Here is a 15291-nt window from a genome sequence, read left to right as displayed (position 1 = left end):
AGCGCAGCGCGGCGCGACAGCGCAACAGCGCCCGGCTCCACAGACAGAGAGCAAAGCCCCCTGCTCACAGCTCCCCCACCCAGGAGCGCCTGGCCACTCTGGGCGTGTTGCTTCTAACTGGACATTAATGTGGTTCGAGGTGGTAGCACCACTTTCCACTGGTTGTGCAAAGATGCATCATCATGAATCAGAATGTGCATTGCTTGATCATTATCCAGCAGGACCCATTCAGTCAGAGAGAAGCACACGGACGAGTAATGTGACAATGTGTTGCCAGAGAGGCCTCGTTTGAAAGAATGTGTTGGAAGGGCATTGTGTCAGCATGCATGTCTGTATGCATGTGTGAAAGTGTTGTATGCATGAGAGAATGTATTGTGTGAGAGCATATACTGTATGTTAAGTGTGGGGGAGTAATATATGTAACATACAGCGTTATATACCGTATGGATGAGAACCACAGTGAATTGAATATATGGCAGTGGAGTTTAACTGTAGTTTTCAGCCATGAGCTGATGGCTTGTGAAAACATTTTTCTGCAAACATAAAGCGTAAGGGTGTTTGCTTTCATCCAAGACCTTTGGGTGAGTCATCCATGCTTCACTTGGATGTGTACACACAATGTCCCACAGCTAACAGAGCTGTTTCTGTATATGTCAAGTTCAGAGATGTGATTTCTGACGTGCATGTGTGAACACACAGCCTTAGAATGAAAACGCAGCTGCTAGATTTAAACAGCAATGGCACATATGAATGCTAAAATATACTCTGTGGACTATGAAGATATGAAAAATAAATCATATATTCCCTTTAGTTGGAGTTAAATCTGCAATAACAAATAGCTTCTCACAGCAGATAAAGCGCTTGGAGTCCTGATGTTACTTCATGTATCTTGATTAATTCTGTTTCTCTTGGAGAAATTAAACTCAGCAACACAGCTATGTTGATGATGGAGTCAGTGAATTATAGCAAATATGGTTAAATCTATTGCATGAATAGTTTCTTTTGCTATATGCTGCATACCTATACTGACTTCACTGGACTTCAGTGAAGTGTTTAAAATTGGGGCCCCTATAAAGCACAGGCACGCTGAGAAGAGACTAATGCACTTTTACTCTACGGGGACGTGTGAAAGTAAACGAGGATACCAGACTGATTAACATGCTATCACGGTTCACTGCCTCGGTGTCAATATACTGAATAAATCAAATACAAGCCATATGCAAACTTGGGCTATCAGTAGCGCCGGTGTATACAGCTGTGCAGATTAGCCTCTGATAGGAGTGTGTGATTAGAGAATGTTCTGGAAATAACGCTGCTCCGTTGACATACAACTTAACCTGAACGTTGCTCTTACCTGGTCTAGTAGCTGGTTGTAGAGTTCGTGGCAATTGTCGAATATGTATTTGTAGGTGGAGTCCAAGCATGCGCGCACACAGTCCTTCACCACCATGCTGGCCCTGGGGGGACTCTGCAGCTCCTGGACCTGGGAAGCCCCCAAAACACAACACCATTCATGAGTTATCAGAGCACTGGCTGTTCACAGGAGCATAGCACGACCTGGGAAGCCCACCCAAAACACAACACCACTCATGAGTTAACTTATCAGAGCACTGGCTGTTCACAGGAGCATAGCACGACCTGGGAAGCCCACCCAAAACACAACACCACTCATGAGTTAACTTATCAGAGCACTGGCTGTTCACAGGAGCATAGCACGACCTGGGAAGCCCACCCAAAACACAACACCACTCATGAGTTATCAGAGCAGTGGCTGTTCACAGGAGCATAGCACTACTAGTACTTCTACACGTCATGACACGGCAGAGACAGACAGATGAGCATTACACTGTCGTGCATCCTTAATGTGTTGTGGTCTCTGAGAGCAAGGTCCTAGTGATGTGTCTTGGCCACCCTTGTTGTGGGGTACATGTATGTGACAGGCGCGGCTGCACGCCTCAGCACCCATAATGCAGTGTGACAGCGTGGGCTTTGGTTGCCTGCCTCGCAGCGCTCTGGCAGTGGGAGGGACTTGGGCTGCCATTTTACCCACGCATGGCCGCACCGCGCACATACATCCTGTCTGTCAACGCTCGGCGGGTGCGGAGAGGGAGCTTATTTTAGATTACCCAACACACACAAACATGCGCGTACTGTACTGTGTGTGTGAGCGGCGAGAGGATTAAGTGGCAGTGGCAAAGCAAAAGGGGCATATATTTTTATAGCACGGGTGGATGAGCACATACATGCGCGGCGTGTATGCCAGCTCGATGCTCAGCAAGCGAGCACAGCACAGCACAGCGCGTTGCGTAAGCGTGTCTCATGTCACACAGGCGGCACGCTGGCCTTCATCTCCACGGTTACTCAGGCATCATCAAGGTGCAGCGGCCAGCGCAATCAGAGCAACGCATAATGCAGTGGAGCATCCTCATTGCCATGAACAAGAAGAAATCAATGGCGGCCCTATTTTTAATACATCCCTGAGATAAACAGGCCCAAAGTCAGAGTGTTGTTTGCGGCTCAGAGGAGACTAAATTAGGCTTAACGAAGGCCAAAAAAAATCAATTACTGTTTATGCATTCTATTGGTTATGGAGAATTTTTCATGAAGCCTATTGACCGGCATTGAAAACCTGAGCAGTAAATTGAAGAGGATTCCAATGGTACAAAAGAACCTCCTCCTTCTAATGCATTGTGCCCTGTCAATGATGTGTGTGTGTGTGTGTGTGTGTGTGTGTGTGTGTGTGTGTGTGTGTGCATGTCCGTGTGTTTTACGCTTATTATGTAACACTCTAAATTATGCAGTCTCAATACAAAGCACATTTGTCATGCTGGCAACCAGTCTTGCTGATTGCTTATCCATATGTTCCTTGTCAATATCTCAGGGTTTATTGCAACAACACTTCTGTTGTCATCCTTAAAAATACTTTATTGTTAGTGTTATTTAGCCAACAAAGGATTCTGTTAGCAAGTTCCAATGTTGTTGTCTTATAACTTAAAAGAGCCCTGCAAACCCTCTGAACAACAGAATGAAAGGGGAGACATAAATAACTAGATCAAACACCAAGTGCAAAAGGAAATCACAAGTGGACACAGACAATTGCACCTCTGCTAAAATGACCCAGGGAAGATCTCAGCAGCAATTCAGATGTGTGAGCCACAGTGCACCTTTGCTGACAGCCTAATTATGATAATGGATGAAAATTAAAGCCATTCTGAAAAGTCAGCTAGTGCAACAGCACGTCTCCAACATATTGTAAATGGGCCCTAACTAGCACAGAGAGATGTGCTGCCTACACACCTCACGTCTGCTACTGAGGTCTGGGTGAGAGAACACTGGAGACGACGCCAAGTGCACACTCTACTGTTAATACTACAGCACACAGACTCTACTGTTAATACTACAGCACACAGACTCTACTGTTAATACTACAGCACACAGACTCTACTGTTAATACTACAGCACACAGACTCTACTGTTAATACTACAGCACACAGACTCTACTGTTAATACTACAGCACACAGACTCTACTGTTAATACTACAGGACACAGACTCTACTGTTAATACTACAGCACACAGACTCTACTGTTAATACTACAGCACACAGACTCAACTGTTAATACTACAGCACACAGACTCTACTGTTAATACTACAGCACACAGACTCTACCCTACTGTTAATACTACAGGACACAGACTCTACTGTTAATACTACAGCACACAGACTCTACTGTTAATACTACAGCACACAGACTCTACTGTTAATACTACAGGACACAGACTCTACTGTTAATACTACAGCACACAGACTCTACTGTTAATACTACAGCACACAGACTCAACTGTTAATACTACAGCACACAGACTCTACCCTACTGTTAATACTACAGCACACAGACTCTACCCTACTGTTAATACTACAGGACACAGACTCTACTGTTAATACTACAGCACACAGACTCTACTGTTAATACTACAGCACACAGACTCTACTGTTAATACTACAGCACACAGACTCTACCCTACTGTTAATACTACAGCACACAGACTCTACTGTTAATACTACAGCACACAGACTCTACCCTACTGTTAATACTACAGGACAAAGACTCTACTGTTAATACTACAGGACACAGACTCTACTGTTAATACTACAGGACACAGATTCTACTGTTAATACTACAGCACACAGACTCTACTGTTAATACTACAGCACACAGACTCTACCCTACTGTTAATACTACAGGACAAAGACTCTACTGTTAATACTGCAGCACACAGACTCTACTGTTAATACTACAGCACACAGACTCTACTGTTAATACTACAGCACACAGTGAGGGAGATGCTGCACAGACTCTACTGCTCATACTGCAGCACACAGACTCTACTGTTAATACTACAGCACACAGTGAGGGAGATGCTGTACAGACTCTACTGCTCATACTGCAGCACACAGACTCTACTGTTAATACTACAGCACACAGTGAGGGAGATGCTGTACAGACTCTACTGCTCATACTGCAGCACACAGACTCTACTGTTAATACTGTACTACAGGACATGCAGCACACACATAGGAACAACAGCCAATGATTTTCAGTCCTTGGTGGTCCACTTCTAAATCTCCATCAACAGAACGACTCCTTCTGTTAGTTCAGTTAAGTCCTATTGCCTTGGACAGCATACTGTCTATTAAATGGAGATGGATTGAAATGCAGGTAATACTATTTGGCCTATGCGCTCTCTCATTTCATGTCTTTGGCCTGAGTGAATGTACTTCCTAACCTCTGAGTCATTGCAGGTCTTAATGTCTCATTCACCTACTGCCATCAAATCTAGCGGGCGGAAGGAGGCGAAGGCAATGACCTCAATCAATGATGAGGCGCGATAAATACAGTACAAGAAATCGGGGAGCCATCGAGAACAGGCAATTAAAGTGGTTATCGGTGGAATGGATGCATAGCTGACACGCCTGCAGCAGATAGGGCCGATAAAGATCTCCCTACCTTCATCCTGAAAAAGGTGATGCTGGTTAGCAGGTCCACCGTGGATTTCAGATCCTGCAGACGTTCAGGGTTGCCAGCAGGGAAGTTATCCTGGAGAAAAACACAACCTCAGTAAACAGGAGAGTTGAAGATATGTAGCTGAGTGTTTTTTTATCCTTCTCACAGTTTCCTAATATCATCAGTTCACTTACAGTACGTGGCATGATGTCTCATTTTAAGTCACTGAATATATGAACATCTGACACAGTTACGGGGAGGGTGTTGTGTGATGTGTCTGATCTGATTACTTCAGAAAAACTACAAGCATCATAATTCTGCAATTTAAATTCACAGTAAATTAAAATGAACTCAGAACGTCTACTTTGGATGCAGGTAAATATAATCACTCAGTGTACTGGCAATGGTCCACATGAAGAGAAATGTTTACTGGCCAAGGAGCCATCAGCCTGTTCAGTGTACCATGCTGGTGGGAAGTCTATTCATTTGACAGTATGAGAAAAGACCAGTGTACAGTAGCTGCATGCGGTGCCTGGTAGCCATGGCTCTGTTTGCTACCAGCTAGCGTCAGTGCGTATGCGCCAGCTGTATTAGGCTGCCACCTGCAACTCTATCAGGCCACACCCAGTTAGAGGAATTTGGGGATATAATTCAAGTGGTCAAAATAATTTTGCTGCACTTTAAGCTTCCACATTAGCTTTGCAAATGTCAATGTCTCCTGGAGGAAGAGTTGTGCAGCAAACATAAAAGAAGCCTAGCGTAAATGTATTTGAGATGGTGGAGCTTCCCTTATCTGCAGCAGAATTTCACAGTTTGGGCTTCAACTAATAAATGGGGAAGAGCACTGGAGGGTTTTGGTGGTGCTTTCATTAGAGACTGAATGTCAGCCGCTGTGTCCTCTTTAGGCAGGCGTTTTGGGAGCCTGTAATCAACGTTGTGGGGGTGAATCTAGTGGCAGTAATGTTTGCCAACAGAGATACAAACAAAGGTTTTCCAGCAGCCCGGGGACACAGAGTAAACACAACTCATGCAGCAAAAGATGCACCACGGCACTTTTGAGAGCGGGAGAACTGTGTCCTCAGCACCTACCATGGCGCACTACACACTCTAACGTGGCGTCTCTTTACATTCAGGTGAAAGGACACAAAGCCTATGAAGCTCAACATACTGGACAGCCTAAGGCAGCGGCTCACATGCAAACCATCCAGGTGAGCATCATAGCGTCTCTCTTCAGGTGCCCAGGCTGTTCAGGAATGCCTGGCCAGGGGCTTCTGAGCCATGCTAATCTCCTGGAAAAGGGACGGAGGACTCTCTGCCAGCCCTGCTGAAATCATTTGGATGGATGGGGGATAAAACGCCCAAAAACAAAACCAGAGTAAAGTGCCATTAAAGCAGAAATGCAGCATGGCACATGTCTCCAAGCCACCTCACTGGAATCAGTCTATATTTTAAGCAAAGGCAAACTCAATTTCCCTCAGAATGTCATTACTGGCAAATCCATAGGATCCTCCATGCAGGCCTTGGCTGGCCTGAATCGTATTACTGTCCACTGCTATTTTCTGCCACCAAAGGCGACAAGCCAGAGGTCTGTGGTGTATGATAAAGCAAGTTTAATATTCCTGGCTGCTTTCTGTGAACATGCCAGTGCAATTTCAGACTAGGCGAGGATCAATACTGATCAGAATATGGGTCCTTGATTTTTTTACTAGTGCAGAATGCATCTATAAATAATTAAATGACTCCTCCCTCTCTCCCTCCCTCCCTTCCCTCTCTCTGAAAAGGTATTTCTCATACTGCGGAGGCATAGAGATTCTTCCGTTTAATCAAAAGGACAGTTGTGGATGAGACAAAAGCTAGGTCTCTTCTCTTGTGCAGTTAATCTGTAAGCATTTGATGGTTGTGAGACTTTGAGATAGCAATGACCTACATCTCGGTAATGGTTTGTCACAACACAAACACATTTCTCTCTGAATAAAGGAATTTGTCATGGGTAATGAGATTTACTCTTCATGTTCTTTCTCAGATGAGATCGGTATTATAATATGATTTCTATCTTGCAGTGCATAATAGCAGAAGTATTGTCATGGCAAGTGTGCCAGATGGCTACTGTATCAAAACAAACTCAGTGTACATGTTGGATTAAATTGCAACATGTACACAAAACACACGAACAGAATTTCGATTTGAACAAAATAAACACTGCAATATTAGGACAAACTGAGCTCCATACATACCCGATACTTTGACAAATCGATCCTCAGAGAGTTGTGCAACTGATCCAACAGCTTGACAAACTTCTCCCGCTAAAAGAAAAGAGGTTGAATGAATAAAACAGTAAATATAGAGGGCTCAGTGTAATGTATAAACGCCCCTTAAAGGAGAATTCCGGTGTGAAATTGAGCTTAACTGTACCGAAACATGTTAAGGTGTACTCACACGTGTTTTAGACGCACTTTCACTCACCCCCAGCATTCTGAACTCCTCCGTTTTCAGCCTAGCTTACAGTAGGCTTGAAGCTATTAGATTGGGCATTACGTAGCCTATGCAGCTAAATCGCTATTTTTAAACCATTAAAAAGGTCCCAAGTAACTCCACACTGCATTGGTAGACTTCTGAGGGTCCTGACATTTAAAACGAGATACTGAGAACTTTGGAAATGCACAGGAAGTTTATTAAAAAAAGACTGTTTACAAGCAGTGCCTTCATAGAATCTCTCCGCTGGGCGCCATCTTGGAATCAAGTCGCGATAAGCCGACTGACGAGCACGAATGAACAGGAAGGACAGGGGAACATATTGCTAAAGTAATTCCATAGGAAATATATAGTTATACTGTCTACATGAGCATGATGAGTAACAAAGCTCAAAATGTTTGCAATATGTCCCCCTGTCTTTCCTGTTCGTTTGTGCTCGTCAGTCGACTTATCGCGACTTCACCACAAGATGGCGCCCAGCGGAGAGATTCTATGAAGGTACTGCTTGAATAAACAGTCTTTTTTAATAAACTTCCTGTGCACTTCCAAAGTTCTAAGTATCTCGTTTTAAATGTCAGGACCCTCAGAAGTCAACCAATGCAGTGTGGAGTTACTTGGAACCTTTTTAATGGTTTAAAAATAGCGATTTAGCTGCATAGGCTACGTAATGCCCAATCTAATAGCTTCAAGCCTACTGTAAGCTAGGCTGAAAACGGAGGAGTTCGGAATGCTGGGGGTGAGTGAAAGTGCGTCTAAAACACGTGTGAGTACACCTTAACATGTTTCGGTACAGTTAAGCTCAATTTCACACCGGAATTCTCCTTTAAAAAGAGCCTGCGCTGGGATTCATGACACCGACCCCGAAGTTGGAGGCTGCAAAGCGGTCCGAGGCAGAGATGTTGGTGGTGGCTGTAGTGGTGTGGGCAAAGTAGGCGTTGATGTTGGCCAGGAGGTTACTCATGACGGCCGGCACCCCAGGACACATGTACTTAGCAGACAGGCAGGAGAAGTGGCTACACGGAGAAAGAAATAGAGTTGGAGAGATGGAGAAGGGGGCAGAAAATACAGATGATGTAAGATTATATCATTGCAAATGTGTTGATGGCATTTAAAAGAGGCAGTGCAGCCTATTGCACGCTGACAACTCATGTTGATATATGCTATTATTAGAGAGGAAAAGAAATCAGGCCCTGTCACCCTCACATGCTATCCACACAGCTAAGCAAACAGAGCGTTTACAATCAAGTGACAAACACCTCCATCCCACACCACCTCTGGGACCCAGCGAGACTAATGAGAGTCCCATCCGGTGTGTTGATGCAGTGTTGTGCATTAAAGTGCTGGAGATGGAATGGAAATGTCCCCTGGGCCACAGCAGCCCGGCCTCCCTGGGCTCAGAGGAAGCTCATCGCAGGCTGGTGGGAAGAACTCATTAGGCTGTGCGATAGACAGACCGGAGAGAGAGACAGAGGAGGGAGGGCAGAGAGAGAGAGAGAGAGAGAGAGAGAGAGAGAGGGAGAGAGAGAGAGAGACAGAGGAGGGAGGGCAGAGAGAGAGAGAGAGGGAGAGCAGAGAGAGAGAGAGAGAGAGGGAGAGAGAGACAAAGGGAGAGAGAGAGAGACAGAGGAGGGAGGGCAGAGAGAGAGAAAGACGAAAGCTCCACGTGTTTAAGGAGTAGAGGCAGTCTTCAGTCGTTCAACACAGCAGGTCACTAAAATTAGCTTCGGCACCTCAGGGTTTATTTGGAAAATTACAGAATAACTATGGCAACTCCGCTGCTGAGTGCAATCCTGTTGGCAAATACAGAGGAGTGCGCTTTGAGATTACGCCGTTATTTCTCAGGGATCAAGGTCCCAAATTTAGATCACAGTGGTGTTTAGAATGGTGCGTGATTAAGCAACTTGCTTTTGAACAGCATGTGAAGGGAAGCAGCAGACGAGGCCGGCGCTGAAGAACTCTCAGAACAATTACAGTGCAAACAACGAGCAAAACGACACACTTCCTGCTCACTCATGTGCTTCCCACTACTGTGCAGAGGGCATATCCGAGACGGGAATCTCCATAATTCCATAACTGCATGAGGCACTCAAATTTATGCATCGCCCTAAAGGGTCTCCCATTAACACAACGCCGTGCTGGTGTAGAGCGCCATTTACATTACATACCTAAACCAGTGGAGAGGGCTCATGACAAAGCTGCGGTAATCAGCTGCACCCCCATTTAGACATACAGTAGACTAGACTAGTCTCTAGTTTCAGCTGCGCCCCCATTTAGACATACAGTGGACTAGACTAGTCTCTAGTTTCAGCTGCCATTTATACAGTGGACTAAGACTAGTCTCTAGTTTCAGCTGCCATTTGGTCTCGGTTCTCGACACCCTGCTGAGGGTCTAACTCAGGCCCGGCATCTCTTGGACCACATTAGAATACATGAACTCTAACTACAGTATAGTCTCTTGGACCACATTAGAATACATGAACTCTAACTACAGTATAGTCTCTTGGACCACATTAGAATACATGAACTCTAACTACAGTATAGTCTCTTGGACCACATTAGAATACATGAACTCCAACTACAGTATAGTCTCTTGGACCACATTAGAACACATGAACTCTAACTACAGTATAGTCTCTTGGACCACATTAGAATACATGAACTCTAACTACAGTATAGTCTCTTGGACCACATTAGAATACATGAACTCCAACTACAGTATAGTCTCTTGGACCACATTAGAACACATGAACTCTAACTATGTTGTCTCTTGGACCACATTAGAATACATGAACTCTAACTATAGAGTCTCCTGGACTACAGGAGAATACATGAACTCTAACTATACTGTCTATGGAGAAATTACAATCTGCTCGTGTCTGATATCATTTTAAGACTCCATGAGAGAAATACAGCATTGTCAGTTGTAGAACAGCAAAGCTAATGCATACGGTATATGTTTCTGTGAGCTGGGATATTTGAGGCCCTCTCTGATGACCTGTGCCCCCCCCCTGCTCTCAGACCCCAGAGATGCCCTGCTGATTCCACATGAGTGCTGTCTAGTGTCTACATGTTAATACATGTGTGTTAAACTGTCAGATAAATGGTAGTTTCTCGTAATATTCAACGCTGTTTCACCAGTCTGTGCTACTGTTCAATACACGTTTAAATTCTCATCCAGAGGAGCACCTGTGTGTCATCCCTTACACTAGCGCACAATATATAGACATGCAATATTATAGCACACTGCATCTGCACACTCATCATCATAATATCTCCATCACATGGGATTCATAACGCAGAGTACTGTATAGGAATCCAATATGCTGGTGAGGGATGCTGTGTGCACAACTCAACTACTCGACAGTGGATAAGAATGGTGACCGCGACATACTGTAGTTCCTGGATAAATATCTTGTGGGATGCATCCACTATACAGTGGTAGATCTACAGTGGCCACTGGCCAGGGATGCTCGGGGACGGGGAGAGGCCTAAGCCTCCACCTCTGATAATTACCTTCACTGGAGCTCAGGCTCACACTAATTAATAAGGACTCAGGAAGCAGTACAAGTAAGAGGATGTTCAGTCTTCTGGAAAAGAGGGCTTCTTGAGTGTTTATTTATGTATACTGTTTAGCAACATCCTCAACAGCGAATACAATACCACTTCCTAAAGAAAGCAAATCATTAATTGTTTCAATTATGCTTTTTGAAAAGCGTCCAACACACATTTTTCACTACCCAAATCTAGCTGGAGCAGAACGGTCTGTGAACGGTCTGCACTGTGAAAATAGCGTGTTGCAATAGAAGACACACAGTGTCCAGCAGGGAGAGAAGTGCTGATGGGTGACATGGATGAGTCACTGATCATTGAGCTAGTTACACACATCTCCCCATCTCTATTGACAGAGCAACTCTAAGATGCGTCTACATCGCCTCCCATCCAGTGATCTGTTTGGAAAAAATCGGTGTGAAGGCCACGCAAATGGCCTAGCCATTCAGCGCATCAGCGAAAGCATCCAGGACTTGACCATGTGAGGACCTCCACAGTGTGTGAGTAGCTTTCACCCTCCACAATGCTACTACTGTAGGATACCATGTCCAGTAATTGATTGGGCCTCTCCCTGCAGTGGAATGGAGCTGTTCAGCGCTCTCTCAGGTGACAGAGGTTTGCCCAGGGGCAAATCACAATAAATGACGTCTGTCACGAGTGGTTAGGTTGCACTGTTGCCAGGCTACGGCTTATTGTTGCTCCTGCCCATCCTTTTCTCAGTCTTTGAGCTCCATGGCTGGAGCTCAGCTACAGCTATACTGCACATCAAACCAAATGGTGCAGACAGTCGACACTTCGATGCTAAAATGGCACGAGCGGCCCTCACTCAGGTTGGCCATGGCAGTTTCTTATTGCTAATTCACAAAACCCCACACAGGAAATACTGCTGATGGTCAAGGTTTTCACCCTGAAGTCATTATCTTGCCCTCAGCAACAAAAGTGCTGAATGACAAAATCGAAACATTTTTTTATGATATTATCTGAGGCAGACAGCAATACTGTTGTTAGAGACAAAGTCCCCAAAAGGACGACAGAGCAAAAGGGCTATTATGGTGAAATGACCATGACTGCTGATACACCCAAGGTATTAAAACAAGAATATAATCATATCTGTATCAAACCTGAACAAATATGAATTTACATATACTCAGATAGGAAGCACGCCAGTGTGCTCAAAAATTGGTTTATGTACAAATCTATGCATAAACCAATTCATCATGCCAAATTGCTCTAGTATCCCACATTTCACCAGTGTAATTAGATTAAAGCACAATGTCAAGCGCTGTAGTCTATTCAGAAATATTGAACGCATAAATCAAAGAGCACTCTGATTTGTGATTCTGTCTCCATGTTGGTAGTTCAATACTTAGAGAAAATGGTTCAACTCCATAAGGTCTTGAGCCAATCGATAAACAGATGTCATACAGTAGCATGTGGGTCATGACAGGTTTCCAGAGACCATATTGACTATGGGTGAGCTATGGCAGTCACAAGTACAATAGCTACGCTTGATGGCCTCTACTGATGAGTGTTCACAATCTGACTGTTGACTGTTGGAGTACCCTTAGGAACTCACAACTGACACATCAATGACACTCCATTTAAGGGTGTTTAAATGGGGGGTGGCTGTACCCCTTGGGTACTTTATGAATGTTAGGCAATACATCCAATGAGCTGCTTCGGAATGCAAATGAATGGAACATTGCTCTTAGCTAAGGATGCAAAAAACACAATGAGTATATTTTAATAATGATTCTTAAAATGCTTCAGTTGCAAGCAGATTCACCAGCCAACTTAAATATTAGGCGAAGAACACGTCCTGGCTTAGCCTACACCAGAGCTGCAGATGGGGGGTACAATCCACTGCAGTTGTGCGCGCAGGGAGCTGAGCCAGTGGAGGCTCCTGGGGATCTGGACGGGAGCGGGCGAAGCATGGTCAGTGTGTGGAGGGAAATCCTGGGGATCTGGACGGGAGTGGGAGAAGCCTGGTCAGCGTGCGGAGGGAGATCCTGGGCAGGCGGGCAGGCTGGCCCTTTCCTCGGCGCCTCTCCGTGGCCAGTGTCACGGCAGCCTGCAGTGCCCTCGCACCCCCCCTGCACACACTCTCCGAAGTGAGCCGCAGCACCGAGGTGCAGGAGACGCCACGTTAGCGTGGGCTTCTCTCTTCCTCATGTGCAGCGCTGTGAGCAGGCCCAGGGGACGGCTCTGACAGGAGGGATGCACAACATTAAAGTATGATTCATCGCCAGCAGCTCCTCCTGCAGCTCCGGGCCTCCGAGAGGACGGGGGTGAACTGCAGTGGGAGCACTAATTAATTACTGTACGGGCACTCTCAATCGCAGCACTGCTCACAAACACGCGCGAGAAACTCTGGAGCTACGAAATGTGCACCTGCAACTTCTGGAAAATCCCCACGCCACATTATTTGGTTATCTGGTGTGCAGTGCTCACAGCGAGGGCCACCACATCAGTTTCCCCTACACTGAGCTTTGCCTGAAAGCATTCCTGACTTTTGAGCACTTTCATTTTGCTTTGGGTATAAAAACAGTGTGAGGTCCCGCTCTGCTGCAATGGGGCAATACGACTCCAGGGGCAGGTGACAGCGTCCACCACCCAGTTTCCCTTCCCTCTCGCCTGTTCTTTTTCTCAGGCCAGCCCTTCAAGGGAAGTCCAGCCTGTCAGGGACAGCGCTATGATTTATAAAGCCATCAAGTTTAGAATGATTGCAGGCTGAGGGCAGGCCGGTCTAAGGAGCTCCCTGCTGGCAGACCCATTCATATATCCTGCCGAACGCGCCATAAGTGGCAGACCCATTCATATATCCTGCCGAACGCGCCATAAGTGGTGGCCATGAAGCACGCGCCGCCATCGCCGCCATCCCTCACACACTTCCTGGCCGCCTCCGCTCCCGCCTCCGCTCCCGCCTCCTCCACCTGAGCACAGCTGCACAAGCAATTATGAGCTCATCAGCGCTCTCGTCCGCCGCGATCCACCAGGGTCGTCTGGCCAGTGCACACACACACGCACGCACGCACGCACCAGCATCCCTCAGCCCCTGCCATCGCCACCGCCGCTCCCGCTCCCTCGTCACGTGAATTATGATGATCAATACAACAAGACAGGCTTATGCATGCGCTTTTAAAAAGCGCCATAATTCAGCAGGATCCCCACAGTGTAAAGGTGCCGCGGGGTGCTTGCTCATCTCCAGCCTGTGCACACAGCACTTTAGAGCAGCGGCGTCCTGAGTGGGAGGCTGGGGATCAATGGCAGCTATGAGGGCTAGCCGTGTCACTCACGTCATGGCCTGGTAGATGGACTCCACGCCGAAGCGCATGGCAAACTCGTCAACGATCTCCTGGGAGACGTCGTCAAAGTAAACCTTCCACGCCTCGTCCCCTTTCACCTCCGGGATCTTCACGGCTCCGCCATACTTCACCTCCGTCAGGTAGTGGAACAGATTCTGCAAGCAAAGGAGGAGCCGTACATTAATTCACAGCGCTATCGCTAAACACAGGCGTCGTGGAGCACCAATAAGAGATGCCTGGGAACTCCAGATGAGCTGAAATGCATTTCCGGGAACACAGCCCCAGACTAAAGAGTATGCATTTGAGATGAGGGCTACTGTACCAGCCATAATTGATGAATACATAAGCAGTGTCTTCCTCTGCAAGCAGAACGATATTAAACAAATCTCATGTTATGCGTAGAGTGCACTTTTATGGTGCGCTGGTTTTCACAACTCAACTGTTTGTTTGGAGAACAATAGGAACTCACTACCGACTCCAGCCTCACTACAAGCACTAATGAATGAGAGCGCTCCATATCTCAGGGCTAATGAAGGCCCCAGTCTGCTGGATGCTAAATGAGAGTGCTGCTCACCTCATGTAAACAAGTGTACTGGCCATGGGGTGGAGCCACTTTTTCCTCTCCTTTCATCTCTACGCTGATCTTCAGTCTAATGGCGCCCGACACTGCAGATTTGTCCGTTCTTTTATCTAGAGGGCAAGCACAAGAAAAAAAAAAGAGAGAGAAGAGGTTAGACCTAAGGCATTTATTATTTCAGACACAAAGGTGTGTGGGTGTGTGTTTTCTCTCTGCCGTACTCATACAGGAGACTCGATGTAATCTGTGGTCAAATAAATGGAGTGATACGGAGCATGGCCAGAGCCTCTTGCAGCAGCAGCCTCTAAAGGTTCTCCATCACACAGACTGGGCCAACATCACAGATGTCAGCAGAGCTCAGCTGTGTAGACTCCTTGCGCCTC

At 46.1% G+C, this 15291-nt stretch overlaps 1 protein-coding gene across 1 annotated transcript in view; it reads right to left on the bottom strand.

Moving 5' to 3' along the window:
• The window catches only part of LOC134096011 (protein unc-13 homolog C), a 97855-nt gene that overhangs the window by 55761 nt on the left and 26803 nt on the right, over nt 1–15291 (bottom strand). The window contains exons 11-16 of the mRNA XM_062549749.1: nt 14906–15021; nt 14323–14486; nt 8337–8490; nt 7240–7308; nt 5009–5098; nt 1355–1483 (exon numbers count right to left, since the gene is read on the bottom strand). Of these exons, the coding sequence (XP_062405733.1) occupies nt 1355–1483; nt 5009–5098; nt 7240–7308; nt 8337–8490; nt 14323–14486; nt 14906–15021 (722 nt within the window). The remainder of the gene's footprint in view (nt 1–1354; nt 1484–5008; nt 5099–7239; nt 7309–8336; nt 8491–14322; nt 14487–14905; nt 15022–15291) is intronic.

The sequence above is a fragment of the Sardina pilchardus genome, chromosome 11, assembly GCF_963854185.1.
Source record: "Sardina pilchardus chromosome 11, fSarPil1.1, whole genome shotgun sequence".
In the NCBI taxonomy this organism is placed as follows: Eukaryota; Metazoa; Chordata; class Actinopteri; order Clupeiformes; family Clupeidae; genus Sardina; species Sardina pilchardus.
This window is presented reverse-complemented; position numbering and strand designations above follow the sequence as displayed.